General features: G+C 41.7%; 1 protein-coding gene across 2 annotated transcripts in view; it reads right to left on the bottom strand.

Annotated features, from left to right (window-relative positions):
• Positions 1–565: 565 nt before the first annotated feature.
• The window catches only part of NELL2 (neural EGFL like 2), a 108,746-nt gene continuing 91,251 nt past the window's right edge, over positions 566–18,060 (bottom strand). The window contains exons 16-20 of one of the 2 annotated variants that reach the window (XM_083463450.1): positions 15,352–15,492; positions 9,413–9,606; positions 8,484–8,660; positions 7,079–7,303; positions 566–1,318 (exon numbers count right to left, since the gene is read on the bottom strand). In XM_083463450.1, the coding sequence (XP_083319576.1) occupies positions 1,268–1,318; positions 7,079–7,303; positions 8,484–8,660; positions 9,413–9,606; positions 15,352–15,492 (788 nt within the window). In that variant the 3' untranslated portion in view covers positions 566–1,267. The remainder of the gene's footprint in view (positions 1,319–7,078; positions 7,304–8,483; positions 8,661–9,412; positions 9,607–15,351; positions 15,493–18,060) is intronic. The other variant, XM_083463451.1, reaches the window with a different exon arrangement.

Genomic DNA, 18,060 nt, shown 5'->3' with positions numbered 1-18,060 from the left:
GGGGGAAATTGGAGAGAGGGCTCCAGGACTCTTCACTGGACATCAGTGAGGAGAGCCCAGGTCCTCCGCTACCCACGCCTTCCCTGCGCAGAAGACTCCCGCGCAGTGAGAGGAGGAGGAGATTGGGTGACAAACAACTTTTATGTTGGAAGAGGTTGAAGAAACGCCCACTGACGGATTCTGCCAGTGACTGAGGCAGCCGCGATGAGAAGGGGCTGTGCAGTCAGAAAGGTTTAACAAGGCAAATTAACCGTGAAAGGCACCAGCTTACGCACGAGTAACTCACACCTATTACACTTACCTTCGAGTAAGCATGCATAGGATTCTGCTGGTTTCCTCCACAGTTTGATTTGTCTATCAAACAAGCTGCTATCGAACCTCCACTGCAAAAGCCGCATTAAAACCAGTTGAAGTAACGGCTGCAGAGGCAAGACCTGGCAGACTGCACTATGTCAGATAAAACTTGCCAAATGGGGAAATTTACTTACAACAATGTTAGCAAAAGAAGAGAAGCAATGAAAGAATGCATTCTGTAGCCCGCAACAATGACAGAAACTCAACAGTATAAGGTAAGAGAAATATTTATTTAAATTTTGCACAAGAACGAGCTTATACTGAACAAATTTAATCAAGAACTAAGTGCAGTCGAACGAGGAAATATAGATGACTTCTCCCATCAGACAATATTAAGTAGTCATGCCTGTGCATCATTATTATATTTTTACAATAACTTGAATCAGTTTCTCAGAGCTGTACATATGTTGTTGCAACATTCAGTGTTTCCAAAAGATATCTTCCTTTTAAAAAAGATTTCTGGCAAATTCTGTAGTGAGCAATAAAAAATAATGATGATGTAGATTCAAATATCATTAGGCTACAAAATAAATAAATCTGTGGCCATGGATGAGGTGTATTTTCAAAACTCCAGAAAGCTTTTTACATTCTTGAGGATTCTGACACCTTTATACGCACGACATGTCAATTTTCCTCTAGTCCAGTATCTTACATAATGATGTCAAACACAGACTGGACCAGAAGTTGAACCTCACACCCAAACACAGAAGTCATTACTAGTCTTACACGTTTCACCCAGAATGAGGAAAGTGACAGCTCATTCAATCATAGCATTTCTGCACTTTAATTGGGGGGGGGGGGGACTGGTCTTGCTCCAGTTTTGGCTTTATACAATTTTTGGTCTGTAAGTCTTTTGCGAAGGAAAAAATTCTATAGCCAGAAACTGCCTGCCTGTGATACATGGTCATTAGCTTCACAGTTCCTGAAGGCAATGTGGATCCACCGAACAACAAACATGCCCATTCTAGAGAAGACAAAGAAAAACAAGAGAAAGTGATTTACATTCATGCAAACAACTTTGTTTAAACAGAGTATAAGCATTTGCAAATGACTGCTTGGACACGTGCTGAAATACCAGCATTTGCTATCTAGTAATTCCGCATTAAATTCTTTCTGATGTTCCGGTGAAAAATAACTTAGTGGCTTTTTTACTTCTGAATGTCAACATAAAGAGAGCAGTTTGAGTTCCCATCAGGCAGTCATCCAATGTATTTGCATGGCAGAGGCAGATTCCACTGCTGAGCCATGCTGTCAGCAACCACACATTTGCACAGTGCAGAGTGAGGCAAATGCTGCTTTCATGAATGGTTAGCAGTTCCAAGGAGGAAACTGCCACACGAGCCAACACTCTTCACTAATGTCAAGAAAGGACTGCATGAAAAAATAACACTCAATTTCTTTTGTAGCTTGCAGTAGCCTTCCTTCCTTTTCACCTGTTTTACTAGCCAGAAGCAGTGCTTTTTTCAGGAGATACTCAAGGGTTGAACTTTTGGTTCGAGGACCCATACCCCGTGCAGTGGAATGAAACACAAGGACACGTGATATAAGGTTAATGGGCAAGAAAAGGCCACAACTTTATTGATTACAGCAAGTGAAAAGGTATTGGCTTAGGCATTGGATTACGTCAGCTGACTCCACCCACTCGGAGAGGGGTGAGTCTAAAAAACAAGGGGGGGTTATTCACCAGTAGGTGGAGCCTGTTGTTGCTAATCCAACTATAAGCTCTCCCCTGATGTCACCGAGGGTCGTGCCATGGCCTCCCGCCATGCAGGCATCGGACAGAATACACGACTGCCGGATTCCTTTAACGGAATACCCAAAAACTGAAGGCGCAGGCGATGGCCACACCTAGCCCTTCAACACCACAACACATTATTCCAATGCCTAACCGCCACCCAAGCCCGAAAGGGGCTCGCCGCCCATACCCTCACAGCTGTAACCATCCCTGATGCTGCTGATGATGCTAGTTAACCAAATGTCATTCCCTTGGTCTGAAAGATGAACCCCATCATTCCGGTACAAGGCTTGGTCGCCAATCCGGATACGGTCATGAGAGATGACTCAGCCATACATAAAGAGCACTCAACGGGCTATTGCAAGAGTTTCCTAGATTTTTCAATGGCCATACAGTTCTGCGCACCACGTCACACAATTCTCTTCAGGAAGGAGGACCAGAACACCGTTGTTCCGGGACACAAGGCAGCAATCTCATCCAAATCTCTTTTTATGTGCCACGACAAGTCCACACTTCTTCTGCTAACAAGGTCATTTTCCCCTAATTGAAGGATAAGGATGTCAGGAGGGCCAAACACGGCAACTCTCCCTCTCAGCAATGGCATAAGCTCTTCCCAACGCATGCCTCGTCTCGAAAACCAGGAAACCCGCTTTAAGTTAGGCTTGTAAAGTGCTTCTGGATAAGTTACTTCTGGCCAGTGCTTTTTTCCTCCTCTAGAAAAAACTTCACCATGAAGTTGTAGGGAAGTTAGCCCAACGAAAAGTAAACTGGAGCAATTTACATCCAAGCAAAGATCCAAACTCTCCCAGTACTCCAATCACAAGGAATTAGCTCCGATAGCAATAAACAGCGCCCCCCCCCCCACTCTAAGCCTTGCGAAATACTTCCCTGGCTTCTGCAGACAGCAAGGAGGTTAGACCTGTTGACTCGTGACGGGACAACGAAAAGTGAGGGCTGGAGGCTGGCGCCGCAGCAATTTAGGCTGCTGTACACCTTGAAGGCACCTGGTTGGGTGCCTGGCTGAGGGCGTGGGTGCCAGCCAGGTGAGTGGGAGGCAGGGGGCAAACGCCCCCTGCTTGAGGCGGAGTCCAGCTCCCGGCCACAACCACTCCCCTCTCTTGCAGGGAGGAGAGTCTTTGTTAAAAAGTGTGGGCCTTACTGTAACAACTTCATGGTGAGTACCGGCACCTATTTTTCTAGAGGAGGAAAAAAGCACTGGCCAGAAGTAACTTATCCAGAAGCACTTTACAAGCCTAACTTAAAGCAGTGTTTCCATTAAATTGAATTGTTAGGTGCATGAAACTGGAGAAATAACTTTCTCAAGTTTCCACGATTCATTTTAGCTATAACATACTGATGCACACGAGATGGATAGCCATGCCCAGCAGCTAATTAAATTGAGGTATTAAGATTGTAAATTAGCTTAAATCCGTTTGCTTTGGTTTAAATTGGACTGTATGTTCTAGGAAGCAGCACTAAATAAGCTTTCCCCCATGTAGCTTGGTTTAAATGGCTTGTGGATGGGGCCTGATTTCTCCCAATTATAAAGCCTAGGCCCACAGTGCCTCCACACCTTGCTGCAGCTAAGCAGATATGGGTCAAGGCAGCATCTAGATGGCCCATCTATTGTATGCAACCTTGAGTTTCATGATGGAAGAAAGGCAGAATATTAAGGCACTAAATAGATAAATTTGCAAACATGGATTTGTGGAGCCTTTGGACCCCAAAACTCAAACTTAACTTACGTTTCTTCATCTGACACACATTTCCCATGAACAGAGGGAAAGATGTGATTGAATAAACTTAAACTATTCAAGAAAGGGAGGATAAAATTGTTTCTCCTTCCCTTTCCCAGTTTGGGTCTCTTACAGTACAGAAGGTTTAAAGTAGGTGATCATTCAGAAAAACAATACCAAAACAAAAGCAAACCCATTTTGATAAAGTTCCACACTTGAAAAGACTAAATGCAATTTCATGTCAATTCTGACTATATTTACTTGCTTTCAGTAGATGTTTGGTGGGAACTACATGTTTATCTTCCTATTGGGATGCAAGCGAAGAGAGAAGCAAATTGTCTCTCTGTAATATTTTGGCACATTTAGTTGTGTACAGTGGCGGACCTACATTTTTGTGGCCCTGAAGCTTGAACGGTTATGGGGGCCTTTTCGCAACCAGCAACAAGGTCTGGCTAACCACTGTTACTCAATGGGGTTGTTCCATGACAGTTCACCACACCATTACATCATCTGTGCTACTGACTCTCAGACTTTGGGATTGTTGAAATATATACAACAAAGAAGTAATCCATTTGAGTCTTGTGACTCAAATTGGGTCTACTAGACCCGAAAGTTTTAAGCAGTGTGCACTTCTGGAGCCTCTCCAGGATTAGGGACCCTGAAGCTTAAGCTTCACCATTTTAGCAGCAGATCTACCCCTCCCTGTATAGTGACATTTTCAAGTTATGCATTTCTCTGCTTTCTTATCATTGGCTGCTAGTGGTGACTGTGTGGAAAGACAGACTCCATAATGCCAGAACACTGAGGTGTGCTTAGACATTACAGCAGGTTGCCAGTTCTGGTGGCAGTCCCATGTTAAGAACATCACATACTTACTGCCTTTATAAACAAGTTTAGCCTACGGCACCTGGTATACCCAGGTGGTCTCCCATACAAGTACTAACCAGGCCTGACCCTGCTTAGCTTCCGAAATCAGACGAGATTGGGTGTATTCAGGGTACACGTTTGCTTAGAATTGCATTTGGGCAATTTGTTATTTTATTTTCTTGACTTGCTGTATGACGGGGTCCTAGAAAACCATGACAGCAATCCTGCTGCTCACTTTTTCCACTTGCAGTTTTAAAATGGTTTTGTGCTTAAAGCTGCTTCAGCCGATGCTCAGCTTTTCTGAATTCTTAAATGATTTTATGTAAACCTATTTTGTTGTAGCTTGGCTACAGAGGCTTATCCTGCAGCTCTGACCTTCTGTGAGATGCACTCTATTAATGTACAGAGCATTAATGTTTCATTTTTTACTGTATACACAGTATACCGTGCTATTAGTCTAATTTGAATGACCTTTTTGGATTGTTTTAAAATTCAGGTGCCAAAATGCTTATACCATATGTTAGGCAAGAAGTAAAGCACAGATTCTGTTTCAAGGATAAAGTGGTATATTATGATTTCCAGTGCATCAACATAAAAAAACACCCAGCTGCTCTTTCATTTCACATATTCTTCCCCAGCCATTCCCCTGTGTATGTGGTTACAAGGAAAAATAAAATCTGGATGTATGCTGATAAATCCATAGGGTAAACAAAAAAACAATTAGTCCACCCCTAAATTTATTTGGGAACAGATATGAGATGGGTGGTCCCTGGGTCACAACATGGGGGCCACAGATGAGCACCCCCCCCAATGGTGGATCAGGGAGTTGTGCACTGTCCTAAAATTACAGCTGAGTTTTCTTTTCATCCACTAACCTGCAATCCTATAGACAGTTACCTGGAAATCAGCTCCATTGAAGCCAGTAGGAGTTACTTCAAAATAAGCATGTAAAGGATTACACTGTTAGGTTGTGATCCTGTAACCCATTACTTGGAGCCAACCCAAGTGAATGCACGTGAGCTACTTTCAAGAAAAGCTGTGCAGGCATGGATCATATGGATGACATAATAAGACTGTGGATGTTGGGAAGAGGAGGTGGTAAATGTTCAATTTAGCTATTTCTGCTCAGTTTATTGGTATGAGTTAAGAACATAGGAAGACCCTGCTGGATGAGGCAATAACCCATCTACTCTAGCATGCTGCTTTCATAGTGGATAATCAGATCCTATGAGAGACCTGCAAGCAGGACTTGACTGCAACCTTTTCCTCATTTGTGATTCCCAGCAAATGGCATTCCAAGGCATCCTCCCTCCAACCATGAAGACCATGAAGGCACAACATAGCCATGACGGCTAGTAGCCTTACCATTCATAATCTTCTTTTTTAAGCTATCCAAGGTGGTAAACACCACAACCTCCTGTGGGAGCATCTTCCATACTTTAACTACATGCTGTGCAATTTTGTCTACCCTACATCTTCACATATTCAGCTTCATTGGAAGTCCCAGAGTTTTAGAGTTATGAGAGATGGAGAAAAAACTTTTCTCTATCCACTTTGTCTGCACCATGAAGAACCTTATACACCTTTTCTCTAAACTGAAGAGCCCTAAAGGTGGGGTGGGGTGTAGCAGGTAGAGTACTTGTTGGGGTTCAGTGAGAAAAGTAGGAAATGCACTTTACATCACTTGTATAAATGAGAACAGTTTATTCCAGTCCCTTTTTCTTAACTATTTTTAGAGGCTGCAAGAGTCATGTCAGCATATCACTGTGCGCCCTTCTTCTTCAGATAAGTGTTTCTTGTTGACCCTGAGGAATACTAAAGACCCTAATTATCATGTGGATTCTGTTCCCTTCACTTTATAAAAACAAGGAAGCAATGGCTGTATTTCCATTATGGCCACGACAGAACATGAAAAAGTGTTTGATCACCGCAAAGCTTCAAGATTGTCTTGGGTAATTTTCTTCTCTTGACAGAAAATATTTTTTTTGGGGGGGGAGGGGAGGTGTAGAAGGTTATAGCCTATACGAGAAATCATTTGATAGTTTAAATGTCTTCAAAATGCCCCCAAAAAACTGATAACAGCAAGATCAGCAATCACAGCTGAGCAAATATATTTCCATAAAAAGTATACCATATGTAGATGCATAGAGGGCTAGATAGCTTCAAGGTCAGACAGTGCGTGGACTTTGAGAATTTTGCCTTGCTGGTACATCTAAACCATTATCCAGATTCTTGAATGCTCCTGTCCCCCTGGCAGAAAAGAATGATGTCAACAACACTGAATGATTTATGTTGCAAGTGTGGAAAGAGACATCCCAGTGACTAGATGAGATGCATCAATATTTATAAACCGTAAGGCCAACTAGAAAAGACCCTTCTACAGTACCTTGCACTGGCAGAGGGTGCATTCTGTGCCATGCTTGATCCAAGAGGACCCGGTGAAGCGAACCACATTAGTTTCATCCAGACAAGTCTTCGTGATATCGTTCCTAATGGTATCTGCTTGACAGGGGTCAGTGACGCAGTGAGGGCAACATTCATTCTCAGGGAGGGTGCTGAATTCACACTCCATATCTGGACAAGGCAAGGGCCAACAGTCCACTTCACCCTGCTGTTTTTTAAAAAAAAACATGGACAAAGGAGCATTAATTCTATGTTGTTATATCATCATCATTCATATTATGTTAAGACACTATTATACCATCATAAAACGGGACAGGGAAGCTTGTTCAGGCTGAGTGCTGCTGGGGGTGTATTTTCCCACTAACCTGCCAGAAGCCCCATTGAACACAGTGGGACTTCTAACAAAAAAAATGGCAGAGGTGTGTGATGTGGATTTGTTTGCAGTTACTTAAGGCAAGCAATGGAAACTGAATGATTAAGGATCTAGCTCTGAGAAAACTGGGCATGCTAAAGTCACATTGATTTAAACAGAGTTAAGTAGTGAATTGTTCATGTAGCTCCATGGATCTCAAAAGGTGTCAAGTGTGTTTTGAATTGCACCCTGTGCTGGGGGGGGGGGGACTTCTTTCTCTGATAAGGACTCACTTTCAATAAATATCTGCAGCGTACTCCTTGGGTTTCAATTATTTCAAGCTGCTCTTTCAACCATGATTGGTAATGAGGCATTATTTCTATTCCCTAGATCCATTTTTTTTTACAGTCAAATATGAACAATATATTTTCATGTTGTGATTAGATGTATCTTCAAGTTACAAAAAAAGGAGAGCCCAACTAAACATCATGGGGGAAAACTTTCTGACAGTAAGAGCTGTTTGACAGTGGAATGGTCTCCCTTGAAAGGTTATGGTCTCTTCCTTCCTTGAAGTTTCTTAAGCAGAGGTTGGGTGGCCATCTGCTATGGATGCTTTGGCTGATATTCCTGCATTGCAGGGGGTTGGACTAGATGGCCCTTGGTGTCCCTTCCAACTCTAGAATTCCATGATTCTATCTACAGCCTGAAATTTTCAGTCTCTGATCAATTGAGCAATAGAAAATTTTAATTTCATTTTTTAAAAACTGATTGAAACAAACATGCACAATAAAAGAACAATTAAGGCAGCTGTAACTCATAATGATTGCAAATGGTTTTGATTTAATTGTCTATTGTACAGTGGCGTAGCGTGGGGGGTGCAGGGGGGGCCGGCCGCACCGGGCGCAACATCTGGGGGTTAGGCAAATCCACGGGTTAGGGGGCGCAAATCCACGGGTTAGGGGGCGCAAATTACTTGCCTTGCCCCGGGTGCTGACAACCCAAGCTACGCCACTGCTATTGTAGGAGGAGGACTTACCAAACAGCGGCATTGTTGACAATTTTGAACCCAGGTGTCTCCACTGTTGTATAAGATCTCACCGCTTTGATGTAGACACTGACTGCTGAGCCTTGGGTCACATTCAGGGCAGCAGAATAAGTCAACTGTGGGGTTCTCACAATCACATACCATTCGCCGACACATCACGTATCCACTCTACCGTTGCAAGACAGAGCAGCATGCAGTAAAAATTAGAATCAGCTTGCATAACTATGGTGAGGGAAGTGAATAAGTAACAGTTTGCAAAGCTACAGGACTAGTTTAAGAATGGGAGAGTCAGGGAAGTCAAAAGGAGGAAATGGTTCTTCACACAGTTCATAGTTAAACTATTGAAAGCACTTCCACGAGATTTGGTTTAAAACAGGATTAGACTAATTCACTGAAGGTAAGGCTAAGTTCTACCTCCACTGCCTCAGAGCAACAGTCACAAGTGAGGAGTGTGCTGTGGCATGCAACTAGATAAGTCTTTTGTGTAAGTCTGCAGGGCTCTACTTAAATTCTCAAAGCTAATTTAAAATGAAGGAAAGGATTTAAAATTTGTAATATTGTACTCAATTGACAATATAATGGTTCAAATAAGGATGGGCTATGTTCTTTGAATCCAGCTGTGACTTTGCTGGGTTGGATCCAGCTGTGACTTTGCTCTAGCAGAAAGAGCTACTGTTGGTGCAAATTGTGGCACATGAGTTTTGCCGACAGCTCCTCCCACCTTGCCATCTGTTGGAAACAGGAAATTTGGGCTAAATTGATTATTTTTCTGCCTCAGTAAATCGGCAGCGGTGACTTAAGCATACCATCTTCATCCCTCGGGGGGGGGGGACAAATTATTCTATCTTCAGTTTCCTCCTTTGCTGTTTCACCTTCTCCCAGCCCTCAAAGAACCCCCTGCTGATGCTGATCAGACTTACCTGGCAGGAGCAGACAGAGCACCTATCGTTCTCCAAAACCCAAATCTGCCCATTGTGTTTAATTTTGCCTTCGTGGACACAGTCACCTGTGCAGTTCTTCCCATGAGGACACCGGCAGTCATAGCCACCATCCAAGTTAAAGCAAATGGTGTCATTGGCACAACTGTGCCTTCCTGTCGCACATTCATCAATGTCTGCAAAGAAACAGCCATGGACTGATTTTAAACTAAAGACACTAACAAAAACTGGCCTGGCTATAGATGATAGAAATTGTCCTTGGCCATTAAGCCTCAGTTCCATAGTAATATGCATTCAAGTCTAAATTCTTCATATTACAATTTACACACCATTAATTATGTGAGTGGAAGTTCAAGTGAAATAACTGTGCAGAGCCTTACTTACTGTATATTAAGCAAGGAAATTCTTATATGAACTTCCAGATATTAGCTTTAAGTACTGGGGCAGTATTCTGATTCAATCTATTGTACCCTTGGATTCCAACCTGCTGAGGTTCAAGTTCATGGGTGCCTTGAAATTGACTGGGCCAGGCCAAAGGGCTACTTGATTGCTAGCCCAATATGTGAGGATGTTGGGACCCATATGAGAAGAAGAACTGTTGAGAGTTCTTGGAGGCAGCCCCAACCTACATCGCAGAATTGAGGACCCATGTGGCACTGGAAAAAGCAGAACTGCCAAGTATTCAAGTCTTAAGTTTGCATGTGCCTTGCAGACACAGACTGAGCTCTCTCTGCCTTGCAGGTGCAATCTACAGTTGGCATACCTTCACTGCATCACAACATTCACCAGGGCTGGAGAACCTTGGCCCTTCAGATGTTGTTAGGCTACATTTCCAATCAGCCCCAGGCTGCATGGCCAATAGTCAGCGACCATCTGAAGGGCCAAAGGTTCCCCAATCCTGATATACACCTTGCTCAAGCTGGGTGAGTAAGGCATGTGAGAAAAGAATGGGTGCTGCTATGCCTGTCAGCTAGCCTCCTTTTCATCATGCAACAACCCGATATGGATGCCAGCTTTGCCAGCATTGGCTCCAGGGTGGCTTGCAACTTGGAACCATCCTCAGATGCACTCAGGTACACGGGTTATGCTTTTATGGGCTATGGACTATTTAAGCAAGAACAAGATGGACTTCAAGGACATTGTTAGATGTGATCAGCACAAGTTCTTCCTTGTTATATTTTAAGTTTACTTCATCTAACTTTTCCATCAACTCCTGCCTTGTTGAGTCTCAACTTTAGGGACAAGCTAGTGTCTGTTCTTACTGGAAGCCTGAGGACAACTCAGACTCTCTACTACAGCATCAGGTCTTTTAATTACAGCTGTAAAAAGTGGCATTTTCAGGGTGGCAGAGCAATAAAGAGAGAACTTTGTTTGCTGATTAAACTGTATATCAAATTTATTTAAGTAGATTTTGTTTTAGTTTTTTTAAAAAAAGCAAGCAAGCCAAGATCTCACAACTAAACATATTAAGCCAAAACATACAAAACAGATTTTAAAGGTGATATAACAAATATGGACTATGGGTAATAAATATGCTGAATCCTTTAGAGCTAAAATCAGACCCTCGTGTGGGAGCAGCCGAGTACATTTGCCCCACACCTCAGAAGGCTAAGCTGGCAGGGGGCCTCCGCCAGAGGCCTAGCAGATTTATACTGTCATGCCAAGAATACCCTGTTCCTCCCAGCCAACTGGGGACCTAATGGGTGGAATGGCCATGTGCAAAATGTATGCACTTACAAGGATTTGATAGTAAAATCCAGACCTGTGTCACTGCCAGTTCAAATGAGGCAGTGCCACATCTCATAGACAAGACTCACACACCAGGCCTCATCTAAGCTCTGCACAGGCCTGGCTAAACTAGTAGCAGGATATCCACGTATTTACAAATTAATGTGCCTATATATTCTCTCACACATGCTGTCATTTGCTCTCTAGAGGTGGTCCAACTTCGAGTTCACAAAGTTACAGAAAGTGAATTGAATCCAATTAAGTTTTATTCAAAGTAAACCCATTGAAATCAACTGTCCTAAGTTACTCATGTTCATTAGTGTCAGTGGGTCTACTCTGAGTAAAGCTAACACTGGCTACATCCTGAAATCAGCAAGATCTTGGGATCTCCCTGGTTGCATTCATTGCTTGCAATTTTGTCTAAAAGAGAAGAGTGGTAAGCAACCTTAAAATTTCCTTAAACTAGCATTCAGGAAAGCTTTTGGGTTGCAGGCATGGAGTGTGTGCTACATTTCCTAAATGTTATGTTTTAATATGTATTAGTATTGTTTTAAATTCTAATTGTTTAACTTTAATATTTTGCAAGCTGCTGCGTAATACTTGGTTTTGGTTTTTGTTGTGCAGGCAGACTGGGTTGCCGTGTGCCTACGGCATTCTGGAAATAAATATTATGAAAATCGGCAACAACCAAAAAAAGCAAGGAAATAGACATGAAGCCCGCACAAATGAAATACACATCTGCATTATTTAGCAGCATCAAACTTTCAGCCGTTATCTGCAAAAGTGTTGCACCACAAATCATCCATCCCTGCAAAAATCTTGCTCTACGCTTTGATTTTGGACTGGTAGCAAACCACCATAAAGAGTGAGTTATGTGGTTGACATTTTGTTTACAGCTGTAACAGGAACACCAAGCCCCATAAAATACTGAGAATGGAGGGACCAAACAGAGTGTCAATTATTGCTGCACACAGCAAAAGGAAGGGAGAGAGTGGGAGTCAGAGCTTGGAGTTATCGTTAATTCCAGGCACCAGGTGGTATGTCACTATTATCACTCCCATGTCATTTTAAAATGATACATTATATAAATGCATTGCAGCTTCCACCTCACGGAACTGTGCTGTGTTTCATTATGTACTGCCATGGCTATGTAGAACATTTAGCCTTATTTTTTTCCTCTGTATTAACAGACTATATGTGTATAATGTGCCAGCCAATTTGTTTCTCTGTGTTATTTTTATATAATATGGGGGCAATATTTTGCACCCCAGCCCTAGCTTTACAATCGTTGCTTGAAAGTAAAGCTGGTTGCTTTCAGGTTTTGCCCCATTGCTATCCCATGATGCAAACAATCCAACGTCTTGAATCTGGATATGTGTGATAGCCCTGCTTATCCCTTCTGCCTGAGAATTAACCTTCACAGAAGAAGATACATAACAGACATTGCTTCATTCTGACTTTGAAGGAAAAAAGAATATCCGAGAAGAGGGGAAAAATCCACTGGTAGACCTTCAAAGATTAATTTTCCTTCTGTATGATTATGTACAGAATCTGGACCGTCAATGATACCCCCAAAAAAGTTAAGAGAGTTTTTCAAATTTAGATTTAGAGAAAATGACACCCCCCCCCCAATAATTTGGTTTTAACAGACCATAACTGAACATGCTGTGTTGTCTTCCTTCAAATACATTTCAACCCAAAGCTTATAAATAAATACGACTGGATGTTTTGTTTTAGAAGAGCAGCAGCTTAAAATAACTGCATGCCCACTAACCTGCTGTTCCATGTAATGCCATTTGCCACAGCATCCAACGATCGCTGTGTTTCTAAGCTTGAAATACTGTTGCTCAAATTGCTTTTTGCTAAATGCAGTAGTTTCTACAAGCTGCAAAAGCAGCATAATATTACCCCACGGGTGGCAGGAGTTTCACTGTGCGATAAAAGGTTTCCTTAAAATGTATATTTATTATTTACAGCAAAAGAGGAAGTACATAAAACTAGATGGGTTTTTACTCAGAAACCAGTAAAATTTGGGAGTGATTATATGGCTAGCATTGCATCTGCAATCTACTTCTCTCTTTCTGTCAGTGGAAGAGGTGAACCATACCTTCAGCATTATGGTTAAACAGAGATCACAAGTTAATGCCTTCCTTGCCTTTTAGAGGTACAGTTCTTCAGATACACCCTAAATGCACATAGACAGTAGAATGAACAGTGCACCTTCCAATGGAGGCATTACATTTTAATAGGGTCCATGTGCACAAAATAGCCTGCACAGTTTACTTCAGGCATAGGCAACCTCGGCCCTCCAGATGTTTTGGGACTACAACTCCCATCATCCCTGACCACTGGTCCTGTTAGCTAGGGATGATGGGAGTTGTAGTCCCAAAACATCTGGAGGGCCGAGTTTGCCTATGCCTGGCTTACTTCATCGGTTCCCAGATTTTTTTATCAGGGATTCTTACTACATAATCTGAGCTTGGTCATGCATTTCATGCCTTCAGACTGTATTTGAACATACAGTCCTGCATACTGTAGCTATCTGGAGACAGCAGCAGAGATGGGGCAAGTCATTGGTAGCCACCATCTTTCTTTCCCCAGTTCTAGCCTGGAATGGGACTACAGTACATCATAATATGTCGTTCCCAAGGAGGCACTGTAACAGAACATGGCAGCTCGCTGAGTGTCATTTGCAGCTCCAGGACTGATGGAAACAATAAGCTGTTTTTAAAAAGAAGAAAACAATACAACAAGACCTCTGCCAATTATTCTAATAAGCCTGAGCCCACAATTCTGCGCCATTTTTAGAATTCCTCCTATCTCCCACACCTGAGGAAATTGTTGAATTTCTGCCCAGTTCCATAGTTCTGAATGGCTGATAGGAACCGGCTGGCATTTCTGGTTCAGCACTAGATAGAACTAAAGGCTGCATCCAACACTCTCTCGAGCTTAGTGGGTAGGTGAGTTTTAAAGCTGCACAATCTATTGAGCAACAAAAGTTACCAGCGACATGCATATTTTTGTATTCTCTTGCACAACAACATCCCACTGCCACATCTAGGAGAAGGAAAACTCTAGGAGAAGGAAACCTCCACTGCCTTGCTGCCATACACGTCTGTGAGAAAGGCTTGGGGAGTAAACCTTGAGGAAAAATCCATACCCGCTGCCTTGTGAAACATCTTTAGGAAAAGAAAAGACTAAGGAGTAAACCCTACACAAATCTGGAGTACAGCCCCTAAGACAGTAGGATGACGCCTTGTACGCCTCTTTCCTTCAATGGATTTAGCTTTGTAGCCAAGCTATAGTGTGCAGTGCCTTTTTTGACATGAATATGTACCACTGAGTGCTGGGGCCCTCCTGTTTCTTTGAGTTGTGAAGGAGAAGCAAATCAAGACTGATCTATGAGAAAATGAATCTCTTGTTTACTTGGTTATGGATCAGGCTGCTCTTCTGGTCTGGGTGTGATAGGTTTCTGGAGGTGATATAGGGTGGTATTCAACTAAGTTCTAATCTGATTAGAACCTTTGATGTTTACGGACCTAACTTTGTCCTGATAATTAATTTCAGTGGGTCTGCTCTGAGTAATTCACAGTGCTGGAAAAATCCTCAGTCACAGAAATCCTGAGTTTTCTGGAGAAATCTATCTATCTATCATCTATCTATCTATCATCTATCTATCATCTATCTATCTATCTATCTATCTATCTATCTATCTATCTATCTATCATCTATCTATCTATCATCTATCTATCATCTATCTATCATCTATCTATCTATCTATCTATCTATCTATCTATCTATCTATCTATCTATCTATCTGTGTACCAATTGATTAACTGCAGATTACCGGTAATATTATTTTTAAAAATAATTCCCTTTGTCTGTTTAGGTCATCAACGAATTTAAGTTCCCTGGGTCAGAAAGTACCTTGAAGCTTACATTTGAAGATGGCCCAAGCACAATGAATTCAGTCTGGGGCCTGGTTTGCACAAGATGCAAGGCCATGTAAAAGTGTGAGCTCTTAGAGAGGATTTTGCAGCCACTTTAGTCCTTTTTGCTGCTACACCACACTGAGCAAAGCCAAAGTCTGGCTTAGAGTGTTGTGGAAACCAGGCTAAAGTCAGCCGCACCAAGCATGACTCAAACACAAAAGCATAGCAAAAGCACATAAATTATGCTACCCCTTTACTGACCTTCACATGACTCTCCACTTGGTGAAAACATGCCATTATCATGGTAGCCATCCCTGCACTCACAGTGGTACCATCCAGGGAGGTTAATACAGGTGGCCCGGCTGTCGCACTGAACAAAGCCATCTGAACATTCATCAATGTCTGTTCATCAAACAGAAAAGGGAAAACAGCAACAAGACTGTAACATAAAGTAGCATAAGCTGCTGTTTGTGGACACACAATAGAAACTGATGCATTCATGATCAGGATATATGAATGTTTCTAAGCAGAAGTGTTTAAACTCCATATCCTAGTATGCAATAAATCTAATAGGAACTGGAACTTCACAAGCCTTCTTGAAAAAAAATGTGAAATGAAAAATAAATGAGAACCATAAACAAAACAACATTAAATTATACTCTGTATTGTTTAAACATTTCTAATTCATTCAGTGAAGACAAATGATAAACAGACTGCTTTGTGTTTCAATTGACCATCGCAAGCGGGGGGAAATATGATTCCAGCAATAGTTATATTTCTAGCCATTATCTCCTCCCGGCAATCCTTACACCAGGCTGCCTCATGTAAACCAGGATTATCTATTTCTGTAGAATGTCAAGACATTAAATCCTAACTCCCATTATCCAGGAGCTAATGCTGCTGGGAATGACTGCAAAGACTGCTGATAGAAGAGAGAGGATAGTCCTAAACACATTTTTGAATATGAATCACACCATTTGATTCTTAATAATTAGAAGGCTTTTTGAGCTGTAACAAACAATTTTCCTGGACCTACACATTGTTTTCCCAGAGAATGTGAAAAGGTAGAACTTTCAAGCCACACAAGCGATTGTACCAAATCTCTGCAGATGCTGTTTAGTACTTCTCTGAGAAGTGGAACAAAAAAATAAAATAAAGAGAGAAATAAAGCAAATCTATGTCTAGAGTTTGCTAAAGTAATAAAGAGTAAGTAGTGAACAGTTCTCTACAAATTAGTTCCAGAAATAGGAAGGACAGCAGCTAGTGTATTAAAAACCAAACAAACAAACAAAAACCCATATAGGAACAATTGATCCAACTCTCTCAAAAAACCATAGTATTTCATTATAGCTTGGGGAAAATGCTTAATTTGAAATCTATCTTGTTTAGCAATATTGATATCCGCAGTTACGACAAACTAAGACTAGGGTTGGACCCCCTCCCAGTCTACATAATGCATAAATTGGGTAATTAATGAAGTAAATTGCATGCTACAATGTTGTGTACTCAGGTTACCATCTACTCTGTGATATGACTTAAAATATATTCCCAGAGTTCATTTCCTTTTGTCAGTTATACACATTAGACCATTAAGCCTCCTTCTGGCTACCCTTTTATATTATTAAGCAGCAAATCCAAACCCAGCGCTTTTACTTACAGCTTCTCACACCCTTCCTCCCAAATGTTTTTGCAGCTACAGAAGAAAATCTACACCAGACCTTCCAGTTCTGTAACGAATCCCTAGGTACCAATAAAACAAACTATGCTTAGGAAAACTAATTGCAAATTTAAGCCCAACTTCCCTTCTGCCTCTTCCTTTGCTTGCTCTTGGAAAGAAGTTGTAAGTGAGATATTGGATAGCGGAGGGAGATGAGATGAAGATATCAATGAGATCTGTGTTGATTTGGAGGGAATGAACCTTTTTCTGTTGGCAGGAAGAATGCATTTGGACGTGCTATACAACACACAAGGAAAAATGAAAGCCTATCATCAGAAACCTCACTGTGTTCCTTGGAAATGATTGCTCTGATGCTTTCATGCCAACTACCACATATTGGCCATGTTGGACATCATAGTAGAACACGACTTATTGTGATGGGAATGAGCCTAGCTTCAGCCTGGCCTTGCATGTTTCCTCCTGCTCATCTGACACCTTGGATGCTATCAATGCCTGCTAGTACATATTGGCCAAATCTGAATACCTTGAGAATCCATGGATTATCATGATGGGAACTAGCATAGCTTCCTCTGGTTTTGCAAACTCCTGACATGGCCCCAAAGAGGAGTCTGGAAGTTTCGGCTACAATTTCTGATCAACCCCAGTTTGCCCTGTCAACACCACTTACGGTAACACACTGGTTAATTTTAACAATGACTTGTTTAAAACAAAACTTCAAGCCATAATTTAGGAACAGACTGGTTTAAAACAAACCATAGTTAAAATTAACTAGTTTGGAGTTTGGATGTAACACTAAGTTGTGACTAATCAAAACTGAAAGCAAAAACTTCCAGTTTCTTTCCTACAACTAAATTGGAGAAGTGTGGTAAAACTGCTGGTGAGTCCAGGGAGAGGCTAAGGTTCACATCACAATAAACCATAGTTTATCATGATGTCTGAACTAAGCCATTGAATTAAAGGCCACAGTGGCTGTCATACAGAATTCTTGATGGTTTAGGAATAGGGAAAATCTCCAAGCCAAAACCATTAAAATGTTGAATGCAGTCTTTGTTGCAAAGGGAGGTAAGGAGAGCGTTTGCATTTAGAATTATAGCCACTACTTAGCAACATGCATTCAAAATATACTGAAAGACAGATTTCTCTCTTGCTGAGAGATTGGATTCATTTACTGAGAACAACAGGAAAGAAAACACACAAGTTAGGTCAAAGGTGTATTAATGAATTAAACAAATTTTTTACTCCTCTCTTCAGAACAACACTGTGACACTGTAAATTTCCTAATTATGAACAGA

The sequence above is a fragment of the Podarcis liolepis genome (genome assembly GCF_965112155.1).
Source record: "Podarcis liolepis genome assembly, chromosome: 10".
Lineage (NCBI taxonomy): Eukaryota > Metazoa > Chordata > Lepidosauria > Squamata > Lacertidae > Podarcis > Podarcis liolepis.
This window is presented reverse-complemented; position numbering and strand designations above follow the sequence as displayed.